General features: G+C 40.1%; 1 protein-coding gene across 2 annotated transcripts in view; it reads right to left on the bottom strand.

Annotated features, from left to right (window-relative positions):
• suz12b (SUZ12 polycomb repressive complex 2 subunit b) overlaps nt 1-21,215 on the bottom strand; it is an 83,391-nt gene that overhangs the window by 6,839 nt on the left and 55,337 nt on the right. For both annotated transcript variants that reach the window (XM_059948212.1, XM_059948213.1), the window contains 6 exons: nt 20,709-20,940; nt 13,999-14,101; nt 11,835-11,940; nt 11,316-11,493; nt 7,019-7,107; nt 5,370-5,513 (listed from right to left, as the gene is read on the bottom strand). In XM_059948212.1, coding sequence (XP_059804195.1) covers nt 5,370-5,513; nt 7,019-7,107; nt 11,316-11,493; nt 11,835-11,940; nt 13,999-14,101; nt 20,709-20,940 — 852 coding nt within the window. The remainder of the gene's footprint in view (nt 1-5,369; nt 5,514-7,018; nt 7,108-11,315; nt 11,494-11,834; nt 11,941-13,998; nt 14,102-20,708; nt 20,941-21,215) is intronic.

Raw genomic sequence — 21,215 nt, 5'->3', positions numbered from 1 at the left:
TGTACTCCTTCACTCTCTCAACCTTCCCCCGATACCCATGCACCCTGCTAAAGTAACCCATTTCCAGCATTTGGCCCTTAACCATTTTTGGTGAATCAGATACAGGTTTAGATGCTTATGATTTTCAGCATGGGAATAGGCTCACCAATCTGACATTAACTCAATTTCTCACCACATTCCCATCACTCCTGACACACTCCATCACTCACATAGTAGTGGCCAATTAACCTATTAAACCATGAGGAGCCTACATGATCATGGGAAGAACATGCAGACTCCATACAGGCAGCAACCAAGGTCAAAGTTGAACTTTCTGGAACTGAGGCAGTGGCTCGACTCACTACCACAACTCAAAGTCAAAGCAAAATTTATCTAAGTATGTATGTATATGTTAACATATACAATCATCATAAGATTAATGTTCTTGCAGGCATTTACAGGTGAATAAAAAACAGAATTTAAGAAAACTTTACATAAACAAAACTGACAAACAACCGCTGTACAAAAGACAATTTGTGCTCTTAGGAACTGAGAACACGAGTTGTAGAGTCTTGAAAGTCAGCGTGTAGGTTGTAGATATAGTTCCAAGCAGTGGTGAGGAAAGAGGACATAATCTCCCAGGCTAATACAACGATACCATGCCACCAACCTTATGGATCCTCAGACATGCCCTCAGTTCGTCATTACACTAGGAGCGTACCATTTATTTTACATGCCCCAAGCCTCATTAGTTCTCCCAAAAATCACCTCACATTTATTGGGATTAAATTCTATACAACATTGCCTGAACATCACTGTCAAATTACAAAGTAAAAAAGCTGATCTCACAGATCAAGTTCAGCACCATCTTTGAACAAATGTATACTACTACATACATTGAAAATGTAATCATCATTCTCAAAGAGAATCAACAATATCAAGAATAAATCATCTCAGATATGAATTTCTGGTCTTTAAAAGACTTAAAGTGGCAATGAATCAGCATACAGGAGGGAGATTGAAAATCTGGCTGAGTGGCGCCACAACCACCACCTCTTACTTAATGTCAGCAAGACCAAGGAGCTGGATGACTTCAGGAAGAAACCAGAGGTTAGTCCTCATTAGTGGATCAGAGGTGGAGAGGGTCAGCAAGTTTAAATTCCTCGGTGTTATCATTTCAGAGGATCTGTCCTGGGCAATTACGAAGAAAGCATGGCAGTGTCTCTACTTCCCTAAAAGTTTGCGAAGATTTGGCATATAACCATATAACAATCACAGCACGGAAACAGGCCATCTCGGCCCTCCTAGTCCGTGCCGAACTCTTAATCTCACCTAGTCCCACCTACCCGCACTCAGCCCATAACCCTCCACTCCTTTCCTGTCCATATACCTATCCAATTTTACCTTGTAAAGGGGGTTTCTTTTTTTTTCTTTGTTACTGTTGGGAAAGGGTTTCCTTTTGTTAACTAGCAGGAATGCTAATTTACTGATAACGAGAATGGTATTCCTTTGTAAACCAAATGGGGATTAATGTTCTTTCTTCTGAGTCTGTAAGCTTTTGTTGACGGGCTTTTGGGCAGATCGGCGCGAGGGGGTCGAGAGAGAGGACCCAATGCTCTAAGCTGGGCGAGGATCGGACCCCAAAGGGGGGTCCGAGGCCGGGAGATTCTCCGAGGAGGGGAGGGGGGAGGATGAAGCTAGATGTGCTTGGTTGACCACTCGGAGGGTCCTGAGCTGTTTGGAGAGTCGAGGAGTTCGGAGGGTCCTGAGCTGCGAGTCGAGGAGTTCGGAGGGGATCGAATGGTGGCCAGAAGACTTCAGTAATTGAGCTCCAACGGCTGTGCACGAAGTGGTTTGGACTTTGATAAGTTTGGCGCCTTTACTTTAATTTTCTCTTCATATATACTGTATCGTTATTAATCACTTAGTTATAGTAACCTTTATAAATTGTACTCATTTAATCGCATATGGTGTACTGTCTGGTTTTGGGCGAGGCGGGGACATCACACAGCATCCACACCAGCTGATTACCCAGTTTGGCGGGGCCGAAGGCTGCTCCCCCTAGACAAGAACGAGCTGAGCGAGCCTGAGGCGACCCAGGGAGTTACAACCTTAAATGACACAACTGAACTGGCCTCTACTACATCTACAGGAAGCTCATTCCACACAGCTATCACTCTCTGAGTAAAGAAATACCCCCTCATGTTACCCTTAAACTTCTGCCCCCTAACTCTCAAATCATGTCCTCTCGTTTGAATCTCCCCTACTCAATGGAAACAGCCTATTCACGTCAACTCTATCTATCCCTCTCAAAATTTTAAATACCTCGATCAAATCCCCCCTCAACCTTCTACGCTCAAATGAATAGAGACCTAACTTGTTCAACCTTTCTGTGTAACTTAAGTGCTGAAACCCAGGTAACATCCTAGTAAATCGTCTCTGCACTCTATCTAATTTATTGATACCTTTCCTATAATTTGGTGACCAGAACTGTACACAATATTCCAAATTTGGCCTTACCAATGCCTTGTACAATTTTAACATTACATCCCAACTTCTGTACTCAATGCTTTGATTTATAAAGGCCAGCGTTCCAAAAGCCTTCTTCACCACCCTATCTACATGAGACTCCACCTTCAGGGAACTATTCACTGTTATTCCTAGATCTCTCTGTTCCTCTGCATTCCTCAATGCCCTACCATTTACCCTGTATATTCTATTTGGATTATTCCTGCGAAAATGTAGAATCTCACACTTCTCAGCATTAAACTCCATCTGCCAACGTTCAGCCCATTCTTCTAACCGGCATAAATCTCCCTGCAAGCTTTGAAAACCCACCTCATTATCCACAACACCTCCTACCTTAGTACATCGGCATACTTACTAATCCAATTTACCACCCCATCATCCAGATCACTTATGTATATTACAAACAACATTGGGCCCAAAACAGATCCCTGAGGCTAGTCACCGGCCTCCATCCCGATAAACAATTATCCACCACTACTCTCTGGCATCTCCCATCTAGCCACTGTTGAATCCATTTTATTACTCCAGCATTAATACCTAACGACTGAACCTTCTTAACTAACCTTCCATGTGGAACTTTGTCAAAGGCTTTGCTGAAGTCCATATAGACTACATCCACTGCCTTACCCTCGTCAACATTCCTCGTAACTTCTTCAAAAAATTCAATAAGGTTTGTCAAACATGACCTTCCACGCACAAATCCATGCTGGCTACTCCTAATCATGACATCTAAAACTTTGACAAATTTCTATAGTTGTGCAGTGGAGAGTTTATTGCCCGGTATGGAAACACAAATGCTCTTAAACAGAAAATCCTACAAAATGTTGTAGAGACAGCCCAATCCATCGTGGATAAAGCCCTCCCCAGCACTGAGCACATCTATACAGAGCATTGTCGCAGGAAAGCAGCATCCGTCATCAAGGATCCCTATCATCTAGGCCATTCTCTCTTCTCACTGCTACCATTAGGAAGGTGGTAGCCCACACTACCAGGTTCAGAAACAGTTATTACCCTTCATTCATCAGGCTCGTGAATCAAAGGAGACAATTTCATTTGCCCCACAATCAGTGGACTCAATTTCAAGGACCTTTCACCTCTTGCTTATTTGTTAGTATTATTTCTAATTTGTTTTTTCCCCATTTTGTATTTGTACATTTTGTCGTCTTTTGCATTTTGGATGTTTGTCCATCCTGTTGGATGCAGTCTTTCATTGATTCAATTATGTTTCTCAGATTGACTGAGAATGATCGCAAGAAATCAAATCTTTTGGGGGGGGGGGGGAGGGAGGGAGGTGTGTGTGTGTGTATGTGTGCACGCGTGCGTGTGTGTGTGTGTGTGTGTGTGTGTGTGTGTGTGTGTGTAACACCAGAGGAAAAAAACATACACACTCACTTGCCCAGAGGTGCTAGAAAGTTTGTGAACCCTTCAGAATTTAGCAATTCCTCCTTACAAAACTGCTTCAACTCTGAGATGTTGGTGGGTTTCCTTGCATAAACTGCTTGCTTCAGCTCCTTTCATAACGTTTCTATCGGGATTAAGGTCAGGACTTCAACTTGGACATCCCAAAATACAAATTTTCTTCTTTAGAAACCATTCTGTTGTTCATTTACTCTTGTCTTTCAGATCATTCTCTTGTTGCATTATCTCACTTCAGGTGACGGACTGCTACCCTGACATCCTGCTGCAAAATAACTCCAAACTGCAATGCTCCTTCCACTATTCTTCACAGTTGGGATGAGGTTTTTTTTGCTGGGGTGCTCTTTTTTCTCCAAACATAGCAACGCGCATTTCAGCCAAAAAGTAAAACTTTTGTCTCATTTGTCCACAGAACACTGTTCCAGAAGTATTGTGGAACATCCAGGTGGTCTTTTGCAAACTTGAAATGTGCAGTAATGTTTTTTTTTTGGAGAGCAGTGGTTTCCTCCACAGTGTCCTTCTTGATCAGCATTTTTTTTTATATAGTGGACACATGAACAGAGGCTTTAGCAAGTTCTAGAGCTTTCTGCAGGTCTTTTGCTGTTTCCCTTGGGTTCTTCCTCACCTCCTTCAGCATTGCACATTGTGCTCTTGGTGTGATGCCCACTCCTAGGGAGAGTAGCAACAGTACTTAGTTTCCTCCATTTCACTTACTGAGTGACAAAACACTCAGGTCATTAGAAATGCTTTTGCAGCCTTTTCCAGCTTCATGATATCTACAATTCTTCTTCTAAAGTTCTCTGAAAGTTGTGCTGATCGAGGCATGGTGCACATAAACAGATCTTTTTTGAGAAGAGCAGGCTCTATCAGTAACCTGACTTAGTGTCCTTTTTTAAGGAATAGGGCAGGTCACCTCTGCAACCCTCACCTCCAGTCTCATCTCATTGATTGGAACAGCTGATTCCAAAGAACTTTTGTAGAAGGCATTTCCCCAGAGGTTCACATACTTTTCCCAACAAAAACAAATTTATTGGATGATTTTCCTCAATAAATAAATGAACAAGTATATTGTTTTTTGTGCTATTTATTTAATTGGGTTCCCTTTATCTAGTTTTAGGGGCTGCGTGAAGATCTTATCACATTTTAGGTCATACTTGCGCAGAAACAGAGAAAATTCTACAGAGTTCACTAACTTCCTAGCACCACTGCATATACTCTGAAAATAAAGTTACTTTAAACTTTGAAATTTATGATATCCTTCAGAGATCCGCCTATGGAACAACCTACCAGTTGAAACAACTGTCTGGGTTAAGCATGTCCACTTTTAAGCTTAAATAGAACAGATGCACAGCAAGAGAAATTTTGCAGAAGTATTTGACAGTAATATAATAGTAATAATGCAAGTTGCAGTGTCCCTTTAAGGAACTTCAATAAGGAACACGTACCACATAATTGAAGATAAATCTGCTATGGCAGAGTTTGAGGTGTTTTAGCAAGCTGTAAAGTTTACGACAGTTCAGCGTACACCAGGGACAGTGCAAGTCATCTCTGGCTTCAGTCTGCTGACGGGTATTGTTATTGTAAAGAAACTGCGGAAACAAATAGATAGTTTAAAAAAAAAGAATCTGGACACCTTTTAATCCAACATCACAAATAGCATATTAATAAAAAAGACTAAATATAGCTTAAAAAATGTCAATTTGTTTAACATATCTGGAAATTATAATTAATGACAAATCTATTCTCCCTATTTTCCTCCACCAATAATAAATAATATTATGTCCTTGTCCACAAGGATTTAAGAGTTTAGACAATTAAGGACTGGGCAAAATAAACTAGTCAATTATGAACCATAAATTAATGGCCAACTATGAGCTGATTCAACTACACTGTAACTAATGGACACAGATCAGGGAATGAGCCATGTGAACATTGTCCCAGAATATCATTACAGGCCAACCAGCAAAATAAATATAATAATGTTTAGGTAAACAGATTCAGGTTGGGGGTAATCTTCCATGTAAAGTGGTTCATTTAGTGTGTGAATGTATGTAATAGGTTGGAAATGAATACCCAATTATAAACAGATAAGCTAATTGTCCAATATGTAAATTTTCAAAATAAATCTCAGGGAAATAAACAAACAGCTAACTCAAGGACAGACTTTAATTTGAAAATAATCCCAGAACATGGTTGCAGGCAATAATAAATCAAAACTAGCTTGAGTTGTGAAATATAATAGTATCTGCAGATGACTCGGTGCTAAAAATTGGTCATATTCCAAAAGGTTGCATTTTATTGAGAGTATTGACTGATTAATTTAGATATATGTGAATTAATTTTGATGGCAGAACAACAATTACAAAACTTTTCAAGAACTTTGCTCACATTTGAAATGAGACTGAAGCTCAATATTTAAATTCAACTGTAATCACTACAAAAACCACAGGTTTGGCCCCAACCCACAAACCATAGTTATGGTTGGGAAGAAAAGGAGGATGTTGCTCAAGCACCCAAATGCCCAGCAGTTTAAGTTCTCCAACTGGAACAGTGTAGCAATGTCGAAGATTTTTGCCATGGAGCTTTACTTCTTTTAATAATATACATACACGCATTGTTATTATGCCTTCAACATGATAACCAGAACTGAACACAATGGTCAAAATATACCCAACTAGTGTTAAATAAAACTCCAGTACAACCTCCTGGGCTCTGGATTTTCTGAACTTAGTAAAATAAAACCATAAATGTAAAAGCAGAATTGGGCCAAATGACCCATTGATTCTGCTCCACCATTCAATCGCAGCTGATTGTTTTTTAATCCCCATTCCACAAGAACCTATCAATCTCTGATTTAAATAATCAAGCACTTGTTCTCTGTGACAATGAATTCCACAGAATCATCACCCTCTGGCTAAAGAAATTCCTCATGTTTTAAAGATGCCTGCTGATCAACCTTTCGCTGTTCTTCCCAACACCTTCAGGGATTTGCACTCCTGAACAATCCACATATTTCCTTGCAATCTACAGCTTTCTCCCATCACACCATCAACTCCAATATCAACAGATTTGTATGGACACATTTATACCATACCTGATAAAATATCCTTAATTTCTGCCTCGGTTCCATTGAAACTTGTTCCTTTTTAGTTTGAAGTTCAGTTGTCAAAGAGTCTTTTACAGCTGTAAGATTAAAAATAAATTGCATATTAAGGATGTATCTGAGAACCCTCACCCACATTCATCTCACCAGTGCTATCATTGTAACTGAGTTCACACATTTAAACAACCAAGTTCTTGTACTTCATACAATTTAATATGATCATAATGTAGTCACTGCACAAGGCAGGGGAGAGGATGTGTCAAATGTAGGTAGTGCAACCATTTTCAGTCCATATGAGTTTTAAAGTGTTCTATCAGACTCCCTGCTCTAACCTCTCCTGCCTTTAATATTGTCCAATGCAAAAAAGACAGAATGCACACCTTTTAAATTATATTTTGATTTCAGGTCATGAGCTGTTAGGTCAAGTACCACCCTAACTACTGTTGGCATTTACATCATTGTGTTTTGCTTCTATCCTATCCCATTACCATCCATTTTGCAGTTCAAACAGGTTAGATTTGACAATTTAATCCAGGTTAGTTTTATTACGGAGCAGCAGGGTAGAATAGTGGTTAGAGTAACACCATTACAGAGCCAGCAACCCTGGCTCGCTTCCTGCTGTTTTTGAAGTTATATGTTCTCTCCATGTGGGTTCCCTCCGGGTGCTCCGGTTTCCTCTCACATTTGGAAGTTATATGGGTTAGGGTTACCAAGTTGTGGGCATGTTACAAACAATGCTGGTAGAACGCAGCAGGCCAGGCAGCATCTATAGTTGACATTTCGGGCCCAGACCCTTCATCAGGACTAACTGAAAGAAGAGATAGGAAGTGATTTGAAAGTGGGAGGGGGAGGGGGAGATCTGAAATGATAGAAGACAGGAGGGGGAGGGACGAAGCTAACAGCTGGAAAGTTGATTGGCAAAAGGGATACAGAGCTGGAGAAGGAAGAGGATCATGGGACAGGAGGTCTAGGGAGAAAGAAAGGGGTAGGAAGAGCACCAGAGGGAGATGGAGAGCAGACAAGAAGTGATGTGAGAGGGAGAGAGAAAAAAAAGGGGGGGAGATAAAATAAGGGATGGGGTAAGAAGGGGAGGAGGGGCAGTAACGGAAGTTAGAGAAATCAATTTATTTATTTATTTTCCCTTTCTCTCCCCCTCTCACAATCACTCCTTGCCTGCTTTCCATCTCCCTCTGGTGCTCCCCTCCCCCTTTCTTTCTCCCTAGGCCTCCCGTCCCATGACCCGCTTCCTTCTCATTTGCCAATCAACTTCCCAGCTTTTAGCTTCAGCCCTCCCTCTCCTGTCTTCTCCTATCATTTCAGATTTCCCCCTCCCACTTTCAAATCTCTTACTATCTGATCTTTCGGTCAGTCCTGACGAAGGGTCTTGGCCCGAAACGCTGACTGTACTTCTTCCTATAGATGGTGTCTGGCCTGCTGCGTTCCACCAGCATTCCACCAGTGTGTGTTGCTTGAATTTCCAGCATCTGCAGATTTCCTCGTGTGGGCATGTTATGCATGCTTTGTGGGCACTTACAGGCTGCCCCCAGCATATCCTCAGACTGTTGGTTGTTGAAGTAAATGACATACTTCACTTATAAAAACCTTTTGTTTTAAGAGAACACAGGTTATAAAAACCAGTAACAACATTTCCAATACAAATGGAAAGATAGAAACGTATGTAACTGAAAGGACTAGTTATGTCATCCATCAGCAGCCAAAACTTCAGGGATTACTTAAGTGCAGAATCTAATAATTCTTCTCTGGTGTTTATTCAGCTGAGATGTATTATTTATAGACACAGCATGGAACAGGCCCTTCCAGCCCAATGAGCTGCGATGCCTAGCAACCCACTTACTTATCACTAGCCTAATCACTGGACAACTCACAATGACTTATGGGAGGAAACTGCAGCACCCACAGGAAACTTACACGTTCACAGGGAGAACGTACAAACTCCTTACAGATGGTGCCGGAGTTGAACTCTGATCCCCTGAGCTGTAATAGCAAGCTAACTATTATGGTACACATGGCCCTGAAAAGCATTTGAAGATTTAGATTCAGAAGTTCAACATTTTTCAGATACTAAGCTGATAAGATAAACTTTCTCAGCATGTATCTGATGCACTGAAATCCTAGTTTAATTATTGTTGATAGGATGACATGATAATTGGTGTTGTTGATAACAAGGAAGGTTCTTTTGGGTTAGAATAGAATATAGATTAAGTACGGGGCAGCACAAAAATATAATACATAGTCTAATTCTTCACAGTGCCAGTGAATGGGGTTCAACTCCTGTCGCTGCCTGTAAGGAGTTTGTTCTCCCACAAGTGAATGGGTTTCCTCTGGGTGCACCGGTTTCCTCTCACAGTACAAAGATGTACAGGTTGGAGAAAGTTGTGGGCATGCTATACTGGCGCCAGAAGCATGGCAACACTTAGGGGCTGACCCCAGCACTTCCTCAGACAGTGCTGATCGTTGACACAAAACGATGCATTTCACTGTATCTTCAGATACAGTCAACTGTGATACAATTTGAATGAAAGGAGGTGTAATTAATAAACTGGTGGGATGACATGAAGATTGGTGTTTTGGAAGTAAAGGGGTTAACATACAAGGAGCATTTGTCAGCTTTGGGCCTGTACTCACTGGAATTTAGAAGAATACAGGTGTTCTCCTTGAAAGCTATTGAACGTTGAAAGGACTAGATAAGGTGGAAGTGGAAAAGATGTTTCTTACAGTGGGGATATCCAGAACTACAGGGCACAGCCTCAAAATTGAGGGGTAACTTTTTAGGGAGGAAGTAAGGAGAGTTTTTCTTTTGCCAGACAGTAGTGAATCTGTGGAATGCTCTGCCATAGACTGCAGTGGAGGCCAAGTCCGTGGATATATTTAAAGCAGAAATTGATCGTTTTCTGATAAGACAGGGCATCAATGGATATGATGAAAAGGCAGGTGTATGGGGTTGAGCGGGATCTGGGATCAGCCAAGATGGAATGGTGGAGCAGACTTAATAGACTGAATGGCCTAATTCTGCTTCTATGTCATATAGTCTTATGATAACAAGGAAGGTCCTTCAAGGTTATTTTAATTAAGAATACAACACAGACATTTCAGTCCAATGAGCCACACTACCCAACAACCAACTAACGCGTCTCTTTGGACTGTGGGAGGAAACCAGAGCACCCAGAAGAAAGCCACGTACTCATGGGAAGGATGTTCAAAGTACTTACAGGGTACACCACAACTGAAATCCAAACTGCCGAGAGCCTCGAGATGTAATTGGGTCGCTTTCGCCTCTACGCTACTGTGATGCCCTTTACCATTGCAGCAAGATAAAGATCAGAAAGTGCAACTCAATCCTGACAAATACGAGATGCTGCATTTTTGGAAATTCAAAGTGGGTTACTATGTATAATGAATGGTAGTGTGCATCATAAGGGTTCCCAACCCTGGGTCCATGGAATTAAAAAAAGGTTGGGAACCCCGGTGCAGAGCAAAATCAATGTACAGAGACACATTGTTCACTGACAGAGGTCACACAAATAGATATGGTAGTGAAAGCACATGAAAAGCTTCCTTCACATATATGGGCACAAAATACCAGATGTAGGATGTTATGTTGCATAAGGACCTTCATCAGTCAGGGAGATATGCTGAAGAATGGCAAAGGAATTCAACTAAGTACGAGATGATGTATTTTGGACAGTCAAACCAGGGTAGGACTTGTACAGTGACTGGTAGGGCACTGATAAATGTTGTAGAATTGCATTAGGATGTTCTGATCTGCTGCAGTTATACAAGTCATTGGTGAGGGCCCACTCAGAGTATTGTGTACAGCTTTGGTCACCCTGGTATAAGAGATTTACAAAGATGCTGCTTGAACTAGAGGGCCTGAGTTACAGGAAGAGGGTGGCCTCGCTCGATCTTTACTCACTGGAGAATGAAAGGTAACTTCATTCACATTTAAAAAATCATGAGAGGATTGGATATGGTGGACTGACAGTCTTTCCCCAGGGTTGGGGAGTCGAAAACCTAAGACCACAGACTAATGAGGAAGAAATACAAGAGGTAACTTCTTCATACAGAGGGTACGGAGTACCCAGAATGAGCTGCCACAGGAAGTGATTAAGGCTGGGTACAAGTGCAATATTTGACAGACATTCAGATAAGGGGAGGGATTTGGAGGGTTACGAGTCAAAAGCTAGAAATTGGGATGATGCTGTCTTGCTCTAGGACTCCAAGAATAATACATTTTTCACAGTGACTTATATTTGCCGGTGGTTCTTACAGAGGGTCTGAGCTGGTTTCACTGAGTTGAGCTTAGTCTCTGCAGCTGTGGTGTCTGTATTGCGAGTTGCAAGAGGTTTAGCAACTGGAGCAGTGGACCTGTCTGCAGCATCTCCTGTCCATCGAAGAGTGAACTGGAGTGTAGGACCCTGAGAAAAGGTTTCGAAAGGAGGCAACCGCTGTGAAAACAAAGCAAGACAGAAATAACAGTAAGCTTTGGCGCTAAAAATAATTGGAAACAGTTTTCAAATGAGTGCGGTATCAGATACAGAATCTAAACCAAAATAGATTTTCATCATACCACCTAGGAGGCCACTGTGCATTTGCCTCCAATGGTATGAAAATTTGATGTTTCTGTTAGAGGCCACTGATCTATAATAGCAGGTTATGGCAAATTTACCTAACACCTATGGTCTTTTAAAAAGCCACTCTTTTATCACAGTGAGTTTTACCATAGTTCAATATAACAATGTATAGAAGTTGAGTCTCTACGGGAAAGGGGCAAGGGTTATAAATATACCTTTCCATCAAGAATGGTTTCCCAAGTGGCTCTCTTTTTGCTAACAGGGCATTCATCCATTTCCTGCATGGCTACTTCATACTCTCCATCCAGCAGCTGCAAGCGTCTAGAAATAAACATTTAAATTCAGAATACCACAACTTGTTTTAAACACAATCTAAAGGAAGAATGAAGAGGGTGAGTTTCATTTCTATGGGATAAATTAAAATGAAAAATCAACTTTTAAAATCTAAAACTGTAGTTTGGTACTGAAGCAGTTCAATTACTACATACTGTAAGCTCTAGAACACAGGCTTATTCAATGCCAATTCTTTACTGATCTGAGCCCATACCATGATGGTTGACAACACACTTCAATACATACAACCGGCATAACCCTAATCACTACAGGATAACACTATGACCACTTTGACTCTTTGCACTAAAGTGGACTTTTTGTTCCAATTGCATTCTTTCATGTAAAAATTATGTACAGCTCATGTTTAGTTTGCTTTTCTCCGTGAATGCTGCTTATGTTATGTGTTGTTATGTTGCAACTTTTGCAAATATGCATCTAAAGAACTTGACTTTGTTTTATAAAGGAATAGAGAACAGCAAACTACTTACCATCTGAACCTCTTGTAACTTTATACACCGGCGCTAAATCTCTTTGGTTTTTTTGTACCAAGAGGACAGTTCCAACCTAGACTGTCTTCCCTTATAACTACAATTCCCCATCACTATGTCTCCTCTCCACCCTCTCAAAGACACCTTTCCTATAGATCAGTAACCAGAAGTATAACCATAGCCCAACAGATTTATATATTCATTGCACAACTCCCCCACTCATGATTTCTACATTCCCAGCCAAAAATTGTGAGTATCCTGAACACCTAAACTGTTCATCCTGCTACTTTCAGAGATTTGGACAAGCATTTCAATATCCACCATTCTTCTACATCATTGTATCTAATTATCATACGTCAATGTATCTCATTTCTCTAGAACAGTGGCTCCCAACCTTGGTTAATGAAAGAGGTCCATGGCATAAAAAAGGTTGAGAACTCTTGCTCGAGACATTCCATTCCTCACTTCTGAGCCATTCAAATTAGCTCACCGACAAATTGCTGGTGCCAGGGGTTTCTTCCTTATCATCAGGTACACTGACAGTCAAATTCCTTAATGGTAGGATTACCTGCCCCATAAAGAGCAAGGCATACAGCGCTGAGACTTACAGGACCCTGCTGTAAGCATCCCTGCCGTCAATAAAATTTCTGCACGCCGTAATCCTGCCACATCAGCCTTGAAGCTCACCTGCCTCTTTCCTTGAATCACAAGGGCGTTTTCTTCATCTAAATATGGATGGAACTAAACCATACATCCCTACCAAAAAAATGATTAGTTTGAAGGAATTTGTTCCAGAGAAAAGAGTGCCTTGAAGAAATCTTATGAGCTGTCTCTGGTATTCAACCAAATAAATGTAGTTAAAGGAAACCTGAGATATTATGAATGAAACAATCACCTTTGTAATTAACCCCATTTATTAGCAAATCACCCATTTACTCCTGAGCATGTTTGTGTACAAGATCAGCACAACTAAAGTAACTCTGAACTGAAGGGGTAAGTGAAGAGCAAACTTTATGACAAATGGGGCCATGCTTATATTTCCAAAACACCAGGTTAAAAAAAAAAATCACTAAGTAACTTTGCTGAATTGGTGCAGACATGAGAATCAGATCAATTCTGGATCATTCTGACTTAGTTGCACCTAGAAATCAAACCAAACCCATGGGAGATTACATTTGACTCATAGTGATCACACTTCTACTAGAAATCAAAAGATCATGTTCATCATTAACAGGCCATTTTAGTAAACAAAATCAAGCAATTTAGCCAAACAAACCAAAACCTTTGAACACTACTGATACTAAAACAAAGAATTCAAGCTTGACACAACAGATTCCTCAATCAGTTTCAAATCCACTGGCCATTGTTTGCTCTGTCTGGCCACTAATTTGGTTCTTGATCAAAGATTACAGGGAGTAAGCTGGAGAATAGGGTTGAAAGGGAAGGTAAATCAGCCAGTGGACTGGTGCAGCAGACTCAATGGGCCAAATGACCCCAATTCTGCTCCTTTGTACTAGCAACTTTCACCTGCACAGTCCCGTGACAGCAGCATGCTTACCTGTTCTTATCAAAAACCGTCATCTGAGCTACAAAGGTCTTCTCCCCATCATCTTTGTGAGACGAGTTCCGTTTCCGCCGACTTGGCAACTCATCCGTTACTTCTAAAAGAAGAATTAGGAGAGATGATTTGAATGATTGTTGTGCAACGGGATCTGTTTCAATAAATTATTTTAAGCACATGGATGAGTGTAAACTTTCCTGCAAGTTTAGTGTGACAATTGTAGTGTAAAATTATAAATAGAATTAAACCAAAATGCTTACTGTAAATTAAAACCATTTTATAATAGAAAAAACTCTTAACATCCTGTTTTCCAGAGCTAGCTTTTTAATGTTGAAGTTGATTGAGTCACATTTGCATCTCAGCAACCCATTTTACAAGTTTAAGGGAGTGCGATTATAAAGTCGGCAATGAACTTGTCAGAGATCTATGCTACACAAAATCTGCAAATGCAAGATAACTAATAATATCCACAGAGTAGACCAAAAAGAATTAAGCACTAAAATTCTGTCAGCAATCGAAATACAGAAATAGAAGCATATGTTTGTTGAAATCTTCCTCAACTGAACAGCTTAAAATTTAGCCTCTTAAGACCAAGCTATTATAATAGAAATGTCTCAAAGGTCCTATGCTTTCAATATAAGCACAAAACCAGCAGTTGTTAGAAAAGGAAGACTGAAGGACTTTTTTTGCTTCCATACGTCTTCAACCTTTTCCAAGATGACATGGGCAAGATTTTGTGGGCAGCTCACAAGACTACAAGATACTCAACTGGGTATATTATCACTGCAATTTGCAGCCTGTAAGAAATATATTTTTGAACCATCTAAACAAACCTGAGATTGTATGACTTCCCAAAGGAATCAGTGAAATTGGCTCACAAGAATGTACGACCAGGGTAGCCATCACTGCACACAGCACTGTGTCAAGGCCCGAGAGCGAAAAACAAACTTGCGCTCAGCTTGGAGAAGCACTGTCGACGTTTCAGGCTGAAACCCTTCGTCAGGACCCGAAACGTCGACAGTGTTTCTCCATATAGATGCTGCCTGGCCTGCTGTGTTCCACCAGCATTTTGTGTGTGTTGTTTGAATTTCCAGCATCTGCAGATTTCTTCATGTTGTGCTCAGCTTCATTACTCCACGCCGATTAAACCATTAAGTACCAAGAATGGAAAGCAAACTGATGTTCAGTGCTGTCTGCCTCCATTTGAATGATCTCTCTCCCTTCTCACTACTACCATGGGGTAGAAACTCTTGGGTCTCACACCACCAGGTTCGGGAGCAATTGTTGCCTGGCAACCTTCAGGCCCTGGACCAGGTTCACTCACCTCAGTGATAAACTTGCTCTGCAAACTCACTTGCAGGGACCCAGCAGCTCGCATGCTATGTAATATTTAATTACTTTTTATTAACTATCTATATGGTCTGTCCTCTTTTGCACATTGGATGTTTGTCAGTCTTTGTTGTGCATAGTTTTGTGTAAATTCTATTGTGTTTCCTTGTTTTGTGAGAGCCTGCAAGATGAAACTCAAGATTGTATAGAAACTTAGAAAATCTACAGCACAATACAGGCCCTTCAGTCCACAAAGTTGTCCCGAACACGTCCATACCTTAGAAATTACTAGGCTTACCTATAGCCCTCTATTTTACTAAGCTCCATGTACTAAGTTCTATCTAAAAGCCTCTTAAAAGACTATCGTATCTGCCTCCACCACTGTATATGGCATACATATGTTAATAAATTTGAACTTTGAACTTCACAAATTATTGAAAGTGGACCTTCAACCACCAGACAATGGTACATCTTACATGAAACTTTATGGGCAATGACAGCACACCAGTCTGTTTCTCTGTCTCCCCCAACACCAACTTTATCTGTAGAATAATTTTAGGGGGGCATAGCTCATTCTTGCATTAATATCCAGCAATTCAGTGTGTACAATGGCTCTAAAGCACATACCCAAAAGATACATATTTTGAACATATCTCTCAATTATATTCAAAACATAGTTCAGCCTCCTAGCCCTGCTGTAACAGACAGGATCTATCAGATGAGGTATTACTCTTTCAGGCAGATGCAAGCGTCCCCGCACCCATTTCTAACGATGGAAGCGATATTCAAATTTCCTAGACAACACCCACAACCAACCATAAACACAGAAGTCATTTTCTGCTTACGTGCAAATTGACTACATTGCCTGGATGGTAGTAAATTTGCAACAGAATTGCTTGATTGACCAAACTAATTTGGAATATCCCAAGACTGAAAAGGAGACGGAAAATAATGAAACCAGGATTGCAAGTTTAGTTTCTTCAATTGATGTTATAAAGATTTTAAACCTGATACTGACAGGTAATTAAGAAACAAGGATAGGTTCCCTTCCCTTCCTCATTATCAAATAGGTGGTGAACTGCTTTTTAGAGACCAAAATACAGTCTGGAAAGTGAATTGGAAACTAGTGAATCTTCACTCTTTCCAATTCAGGTGCTTAGATGGATATTAAACTTCAAAATGTTGCGCAACAGTTTTCTGGTAATCCACATTCCACCTTTTGGAAATATATAACTTATTTTTTCAATAGATGAGCTAGTTTTATTAAATGCTATATTTGAAGATAGAATACTCAAATCTAGGGAAGGATATATCTTGTTGAATCTAAAATAATCCCAATGTCTACAATGTTTTTCTATCTACATTCATCCATTTACTGCATCTTTACTGTTGCTTAATACTGGACAGTCAATAAACAGCAATGCACTAACAGTATATAGTTGCGAGAAAAAGTTTGTGAACCCTTTGCAATTATCTGGCTTTCTGTATTGATTACTCATAAAATATGGTCTGATCTTCATCTAAGTCAGAATAATAGACAACACCATCTGCCTAAACTACTAACAAACAATTGTACTTGTTAATACCGAGTACACCATTTAAACAATCACAGTCTAGGTTCAAATAAGTATAAGAACCTCTGGGGTAATGTCTTTTACAAAAGCTGTCTGGAGTCAGTTGTTCCAATCAATGATACGAGATTGGACGTGGGAGCTGTAGAGGTGCCCTGCCCTTTACAAAAAGACAAAGCCTGCTTTTGTCAAGAAAGATCTGTTAATGTACACCATGCCTTGATTTAAACAACTTTCAGGGGACCTTAGAAGAACTGTAGAGACACATGAAGCTGGAAAAGGCTACAAAAGCATTTCTAAAGACTCGAGTGTTCCTCCATCCATAAGAGAAATTGACTACAAATGGAAGAAATTCAGTACTGTTCCTAGATGTGGCCGTTCTACAAAGATCACAGCAAGAGCACAATGTGCAATGCTGAAGGAGATGAAAAAGAACCCAAGAGTAACAGCAAAAGACCTGCAGAAATCTCTAGAACTTGCTAAAGTCTCTGCTTACGTGTCCACTATAAGAAAAGCACTGAACAAGAATGGTATTCATGGAAGGACACCATGGAGGAAGCCACTGCTTTCCAAACAAAAACATTGCTGCACATCTCAAGATTGCAAAAGACTACCTGGATGTTCCACAACACTTCTGGGACAATATTCTGTGGACAGATAAGACAAAAGTTAAACTTCTTGGCAGAAATGCATATCAACACCAAAGCATCGTCAGAACTGTGAAGAATAGTGGAAGGAGCATCATGGTTGGGGCTGTTTTGCTGCCTCAGGGCCTGGACAGCTTGCAATTGTTGAGGGAACAATGAATACACAATTATATCGAGATATTTTATAGGAGAATGTCAGAAACACAGTCCATCACCTGAAGCTCAATAGAATTCGGATGATGCATCCGAAAGAAGAGCAAATCAACAACACAATGGTTTAAAAAGAAGAAAATTTGTTTTGGGATGACTTGGCCATTTATGTTTTGGAATGGCCAAGTCAGAGTCCAGGCCTTAATCCAATTAAGATGCTGTGACATGACCTGAAGAGGGCTGTTCATGCAAGGAAATCACAGAAATATTCATGAACTGAAACAGTTTTGTATCAAGGAATGGTCTAAAATTCCTCCTCACCATTGTGCAAGGTTGATCAGCAGCTACAGGAAATGTTTGATGGAAGTTCTACCAGTTATTAAATACAAGGGTTCACATACTTTTTCCAGCCTGGACTGTGAATGATTAAACAAAATGTTCAATAAAGACACGAAAAGTACAACTGTCTGTGTGTTATTAGTTTATGTAGATTTTATCTGTTATTGTGACCCAGATGAAGATCAGACCACATTTTATGATAATTAATGCAGTTAACCAGGTAATTGCAAAAGATTTAAACATTTTCTTATAACTGCATGCTGTATTTAGGAAGAAATATGTCAAAGCTGAGGAACAGGTCATCCACTCTAAAGTGCAAGTCAGTCCCTTTTACTTGCCACCCACAGCTCCAGTCTGCTAATTAAATTTACAGACAATATTACATTGATTGGCCTTGTCTCAAAAAATGAGGAAGCCTATAGAGAAGAAATCACCCTGACACAGTGGTGTCAAGAAAACAACCTCTCCCTTAATGTCACAAAAACAAAGGAGCTGGTTGTGGGCTACAGGAGGAATGGAGACAAGCTCACCCCTACTGGCATCAATGGATCTGGGGTTGAGAGGGTGAACAGCTTTAAGTTCCTAGGTACACACATCACAGAGAACCTTGCTTGGTCTGTACATACTGGCTGTGTGGTGAAAAAAGGACAACAGCGCTTCTTTCACCTCAGACAATTGAAGTAGTTTGGCATAAGTGCCCAAATCCTAAGGACTTTCTACAGGGGCAAATTTGAGAGCATACTGACTGGCTGTATCACTGTACTTCCCTCAATCACAAGACTCTGCAGAGAGTGGTGTGGACAGTCCAGAGCATCTGTAGATGTGAACTTCCCACTATTTAGGAAATTTACAGCACCAGGTTCACAAAAAGGGCCTGAAGGATCATTGGGGTCCCGAGTCATCCCAACCACTAACTGTTCCAGCCACTACCATCCGGGAAACAGTACCACAGCATTAAAGCCAGGCCAACCAGCTCCAGAACAGCTTCTTCCAACAACTATCAGACTGATTAATTACATTGACACAATTGTATTTCCAAGCCTAATTGGCTGTTCTGGTGTATATTTTAATGTACACACTATTCATTACAAATTACTACAAATTACACATTCAAACGGGGATGTAACAAAGATTTTTACTCCTCATGTATGTGAAGGATGTCAGAAAAAAAGTCAATAGAATTCAATTCCATTACAAATCAGTGCTCCTGGGATCAGCTCCTTGAGCAAAGGAAGAGGAGCAGATGGGGCGAGGACACTATAGTGTGTGTAGCAGTTGGTGTATGACAATTACAGCACTAATGCCAGTAACACAGGTTCAATTCCCCTGTGTTTTGAAGAGTTTGTGTGATCGCATTGGTTTCCTCAGCGGGGGGGGGGGGGGGGGGGTGTCTGTGTGTATGGGGAAGGAGAGAATTGAGAATTAAAAACATCAACTCTTTTCTTCCCACCAGATATTGCTTGACATACTGAGTTCCTCCAGCAAATCATTGTTCCAGATTCAACCATCTGCTGTTTCGTGTCTCACATGAAGTTCTTTTATATTGGTTCTATAATTTAAGTGTTACACCTGAAATAGCAATGCAAGTCACTTACAGAAACCTTTACGATAGACTACTGTGTTTAAGTAACTCGAGTCCTGGAAATTCATTCAATTAGGCCAAGGTGAGTCAACATTAAATGTTCAAAAACAAATCAACTTTTATCCTTCAACAGACAGAGCATGTAACATAATTACATTGAGCAGATACTAAATCCAATGCAAATTTCTTACGTAGAACAGTGATATTTGCATGAAGCCATCAGCACATTTCATGCACAACACATTAAACTGTTAGACTTGGGTCAGCGGAAACACCCTCACCTCAGTTAGAAGATTGTATTTCCAATTCCTACTGCAAAGATCTGTGTATTCCTCAACTATCACAGAAACAAAATTTAGTTATTTATTTTAACCAATTATTCCACCACTGATGGCGATCAACTGCCAAACTGATTGCTGAAATTCTTTTAAAATTTGTTGACTTCTCCACCATTTTTTTGTCCTTGAAGACAATCCTTAAAGCACACCTTTAACCAAGCTTGGTCATCTGCCTTAATAACCCATGTCAATCAGAATTATAAGATATTTGATATTATTACTTTAACCATAAATGGCATCTTGTGTATAAATTGATGGTTATGCTGCTTCCCCACAATACAAAGTACCTACACTACAAAAACACCTGGTTATGAAATGTTAGACACACTATAAGTAATGAGAATTACTTGCTCACACATTTCCTAAATTCAGATTAGCTTCACCAGCTCACCAATTCAGTGATCCAAAATTTTATGGTTTAAGAACTTCTAATATATAGCTCCTTGTCCAAAAACAATCAAATTTCAAAAAAATAATCCAGTCAACACAAACATTTATTGTTAAATTAAATGTTTTAATAAAATTAGATTTGTACATCTACATTGCTACAGAATTCAAATTAAGCTGATTTGGTGCAAATAAATCTCAAAACAAATTTATGTCAGATTATCTGAACCACATTTCTTGCATTTTATAGGTTAATATATTCTTTATAACCCTTAATGCACATGCATTGACTTGGGACTTAATTGCATAAGACATTACAATTAGATGCAAGCTAATTAGCAGAGCTTCGATAAAATATACTTACCAATATTTTCATTAATCTCTCCATTAGTCAATCCATTGACCTCCCTCCTGCCTGGACGTGTCACTCTGAAGAGCAGCGAATAGGATTTAACCATATGGCTGTTGCTAGGTTCAAACTCGTTGCTGGGAACTGCGAGGGAAGGGCAATTTCCTGGTTTGGACTGGCTGTTGTCTGGGTTCAAAGGCACCTGCTTTTTACCTGTAGGCACTTGCTTGATTGGACAACTAACATCCTTGAAAAGAAAAGAAGCTTGTAAACTATCAAAACAGACTAATAAGGACAACTGGTTGGGGGTGGGGGCTCCTTTATGATTTTGTGTAAGGATTTCATGATTTAAACGAGTAATTTATTATGCCATTAATGAAACTTGATATGAAACTGCTTATAATGAAGACAAAGCCAAAGGAAAGAACATTAATTTTTGCCCCATTGCTAGATTGACTTTAAAATACAAGTATATAAAAATAACAAAGCCTCAGGGGGAAAAAAAAAGGTGCTTCCATGTTT

This window comes from Hypanus sabinus, chromosome 23, assembly GCF_030144855.1.
Source record: "Hypanus sabinus isolate sHypSab1 chromosome 23, sHypSab1.hap1, whole genome shotgun sequence".
Lineage (NCBI taxonomy): Eukaryota > Metazoa > Chordata > Chondrichthyes > Myliobatiformes > Dasyatidae > Hypanus > Hypanus sabinus.
Note: the sequence above shows the minus strand (reverse complement) of the source record. Positions and strands in the feature narration are given on the sequence as shown.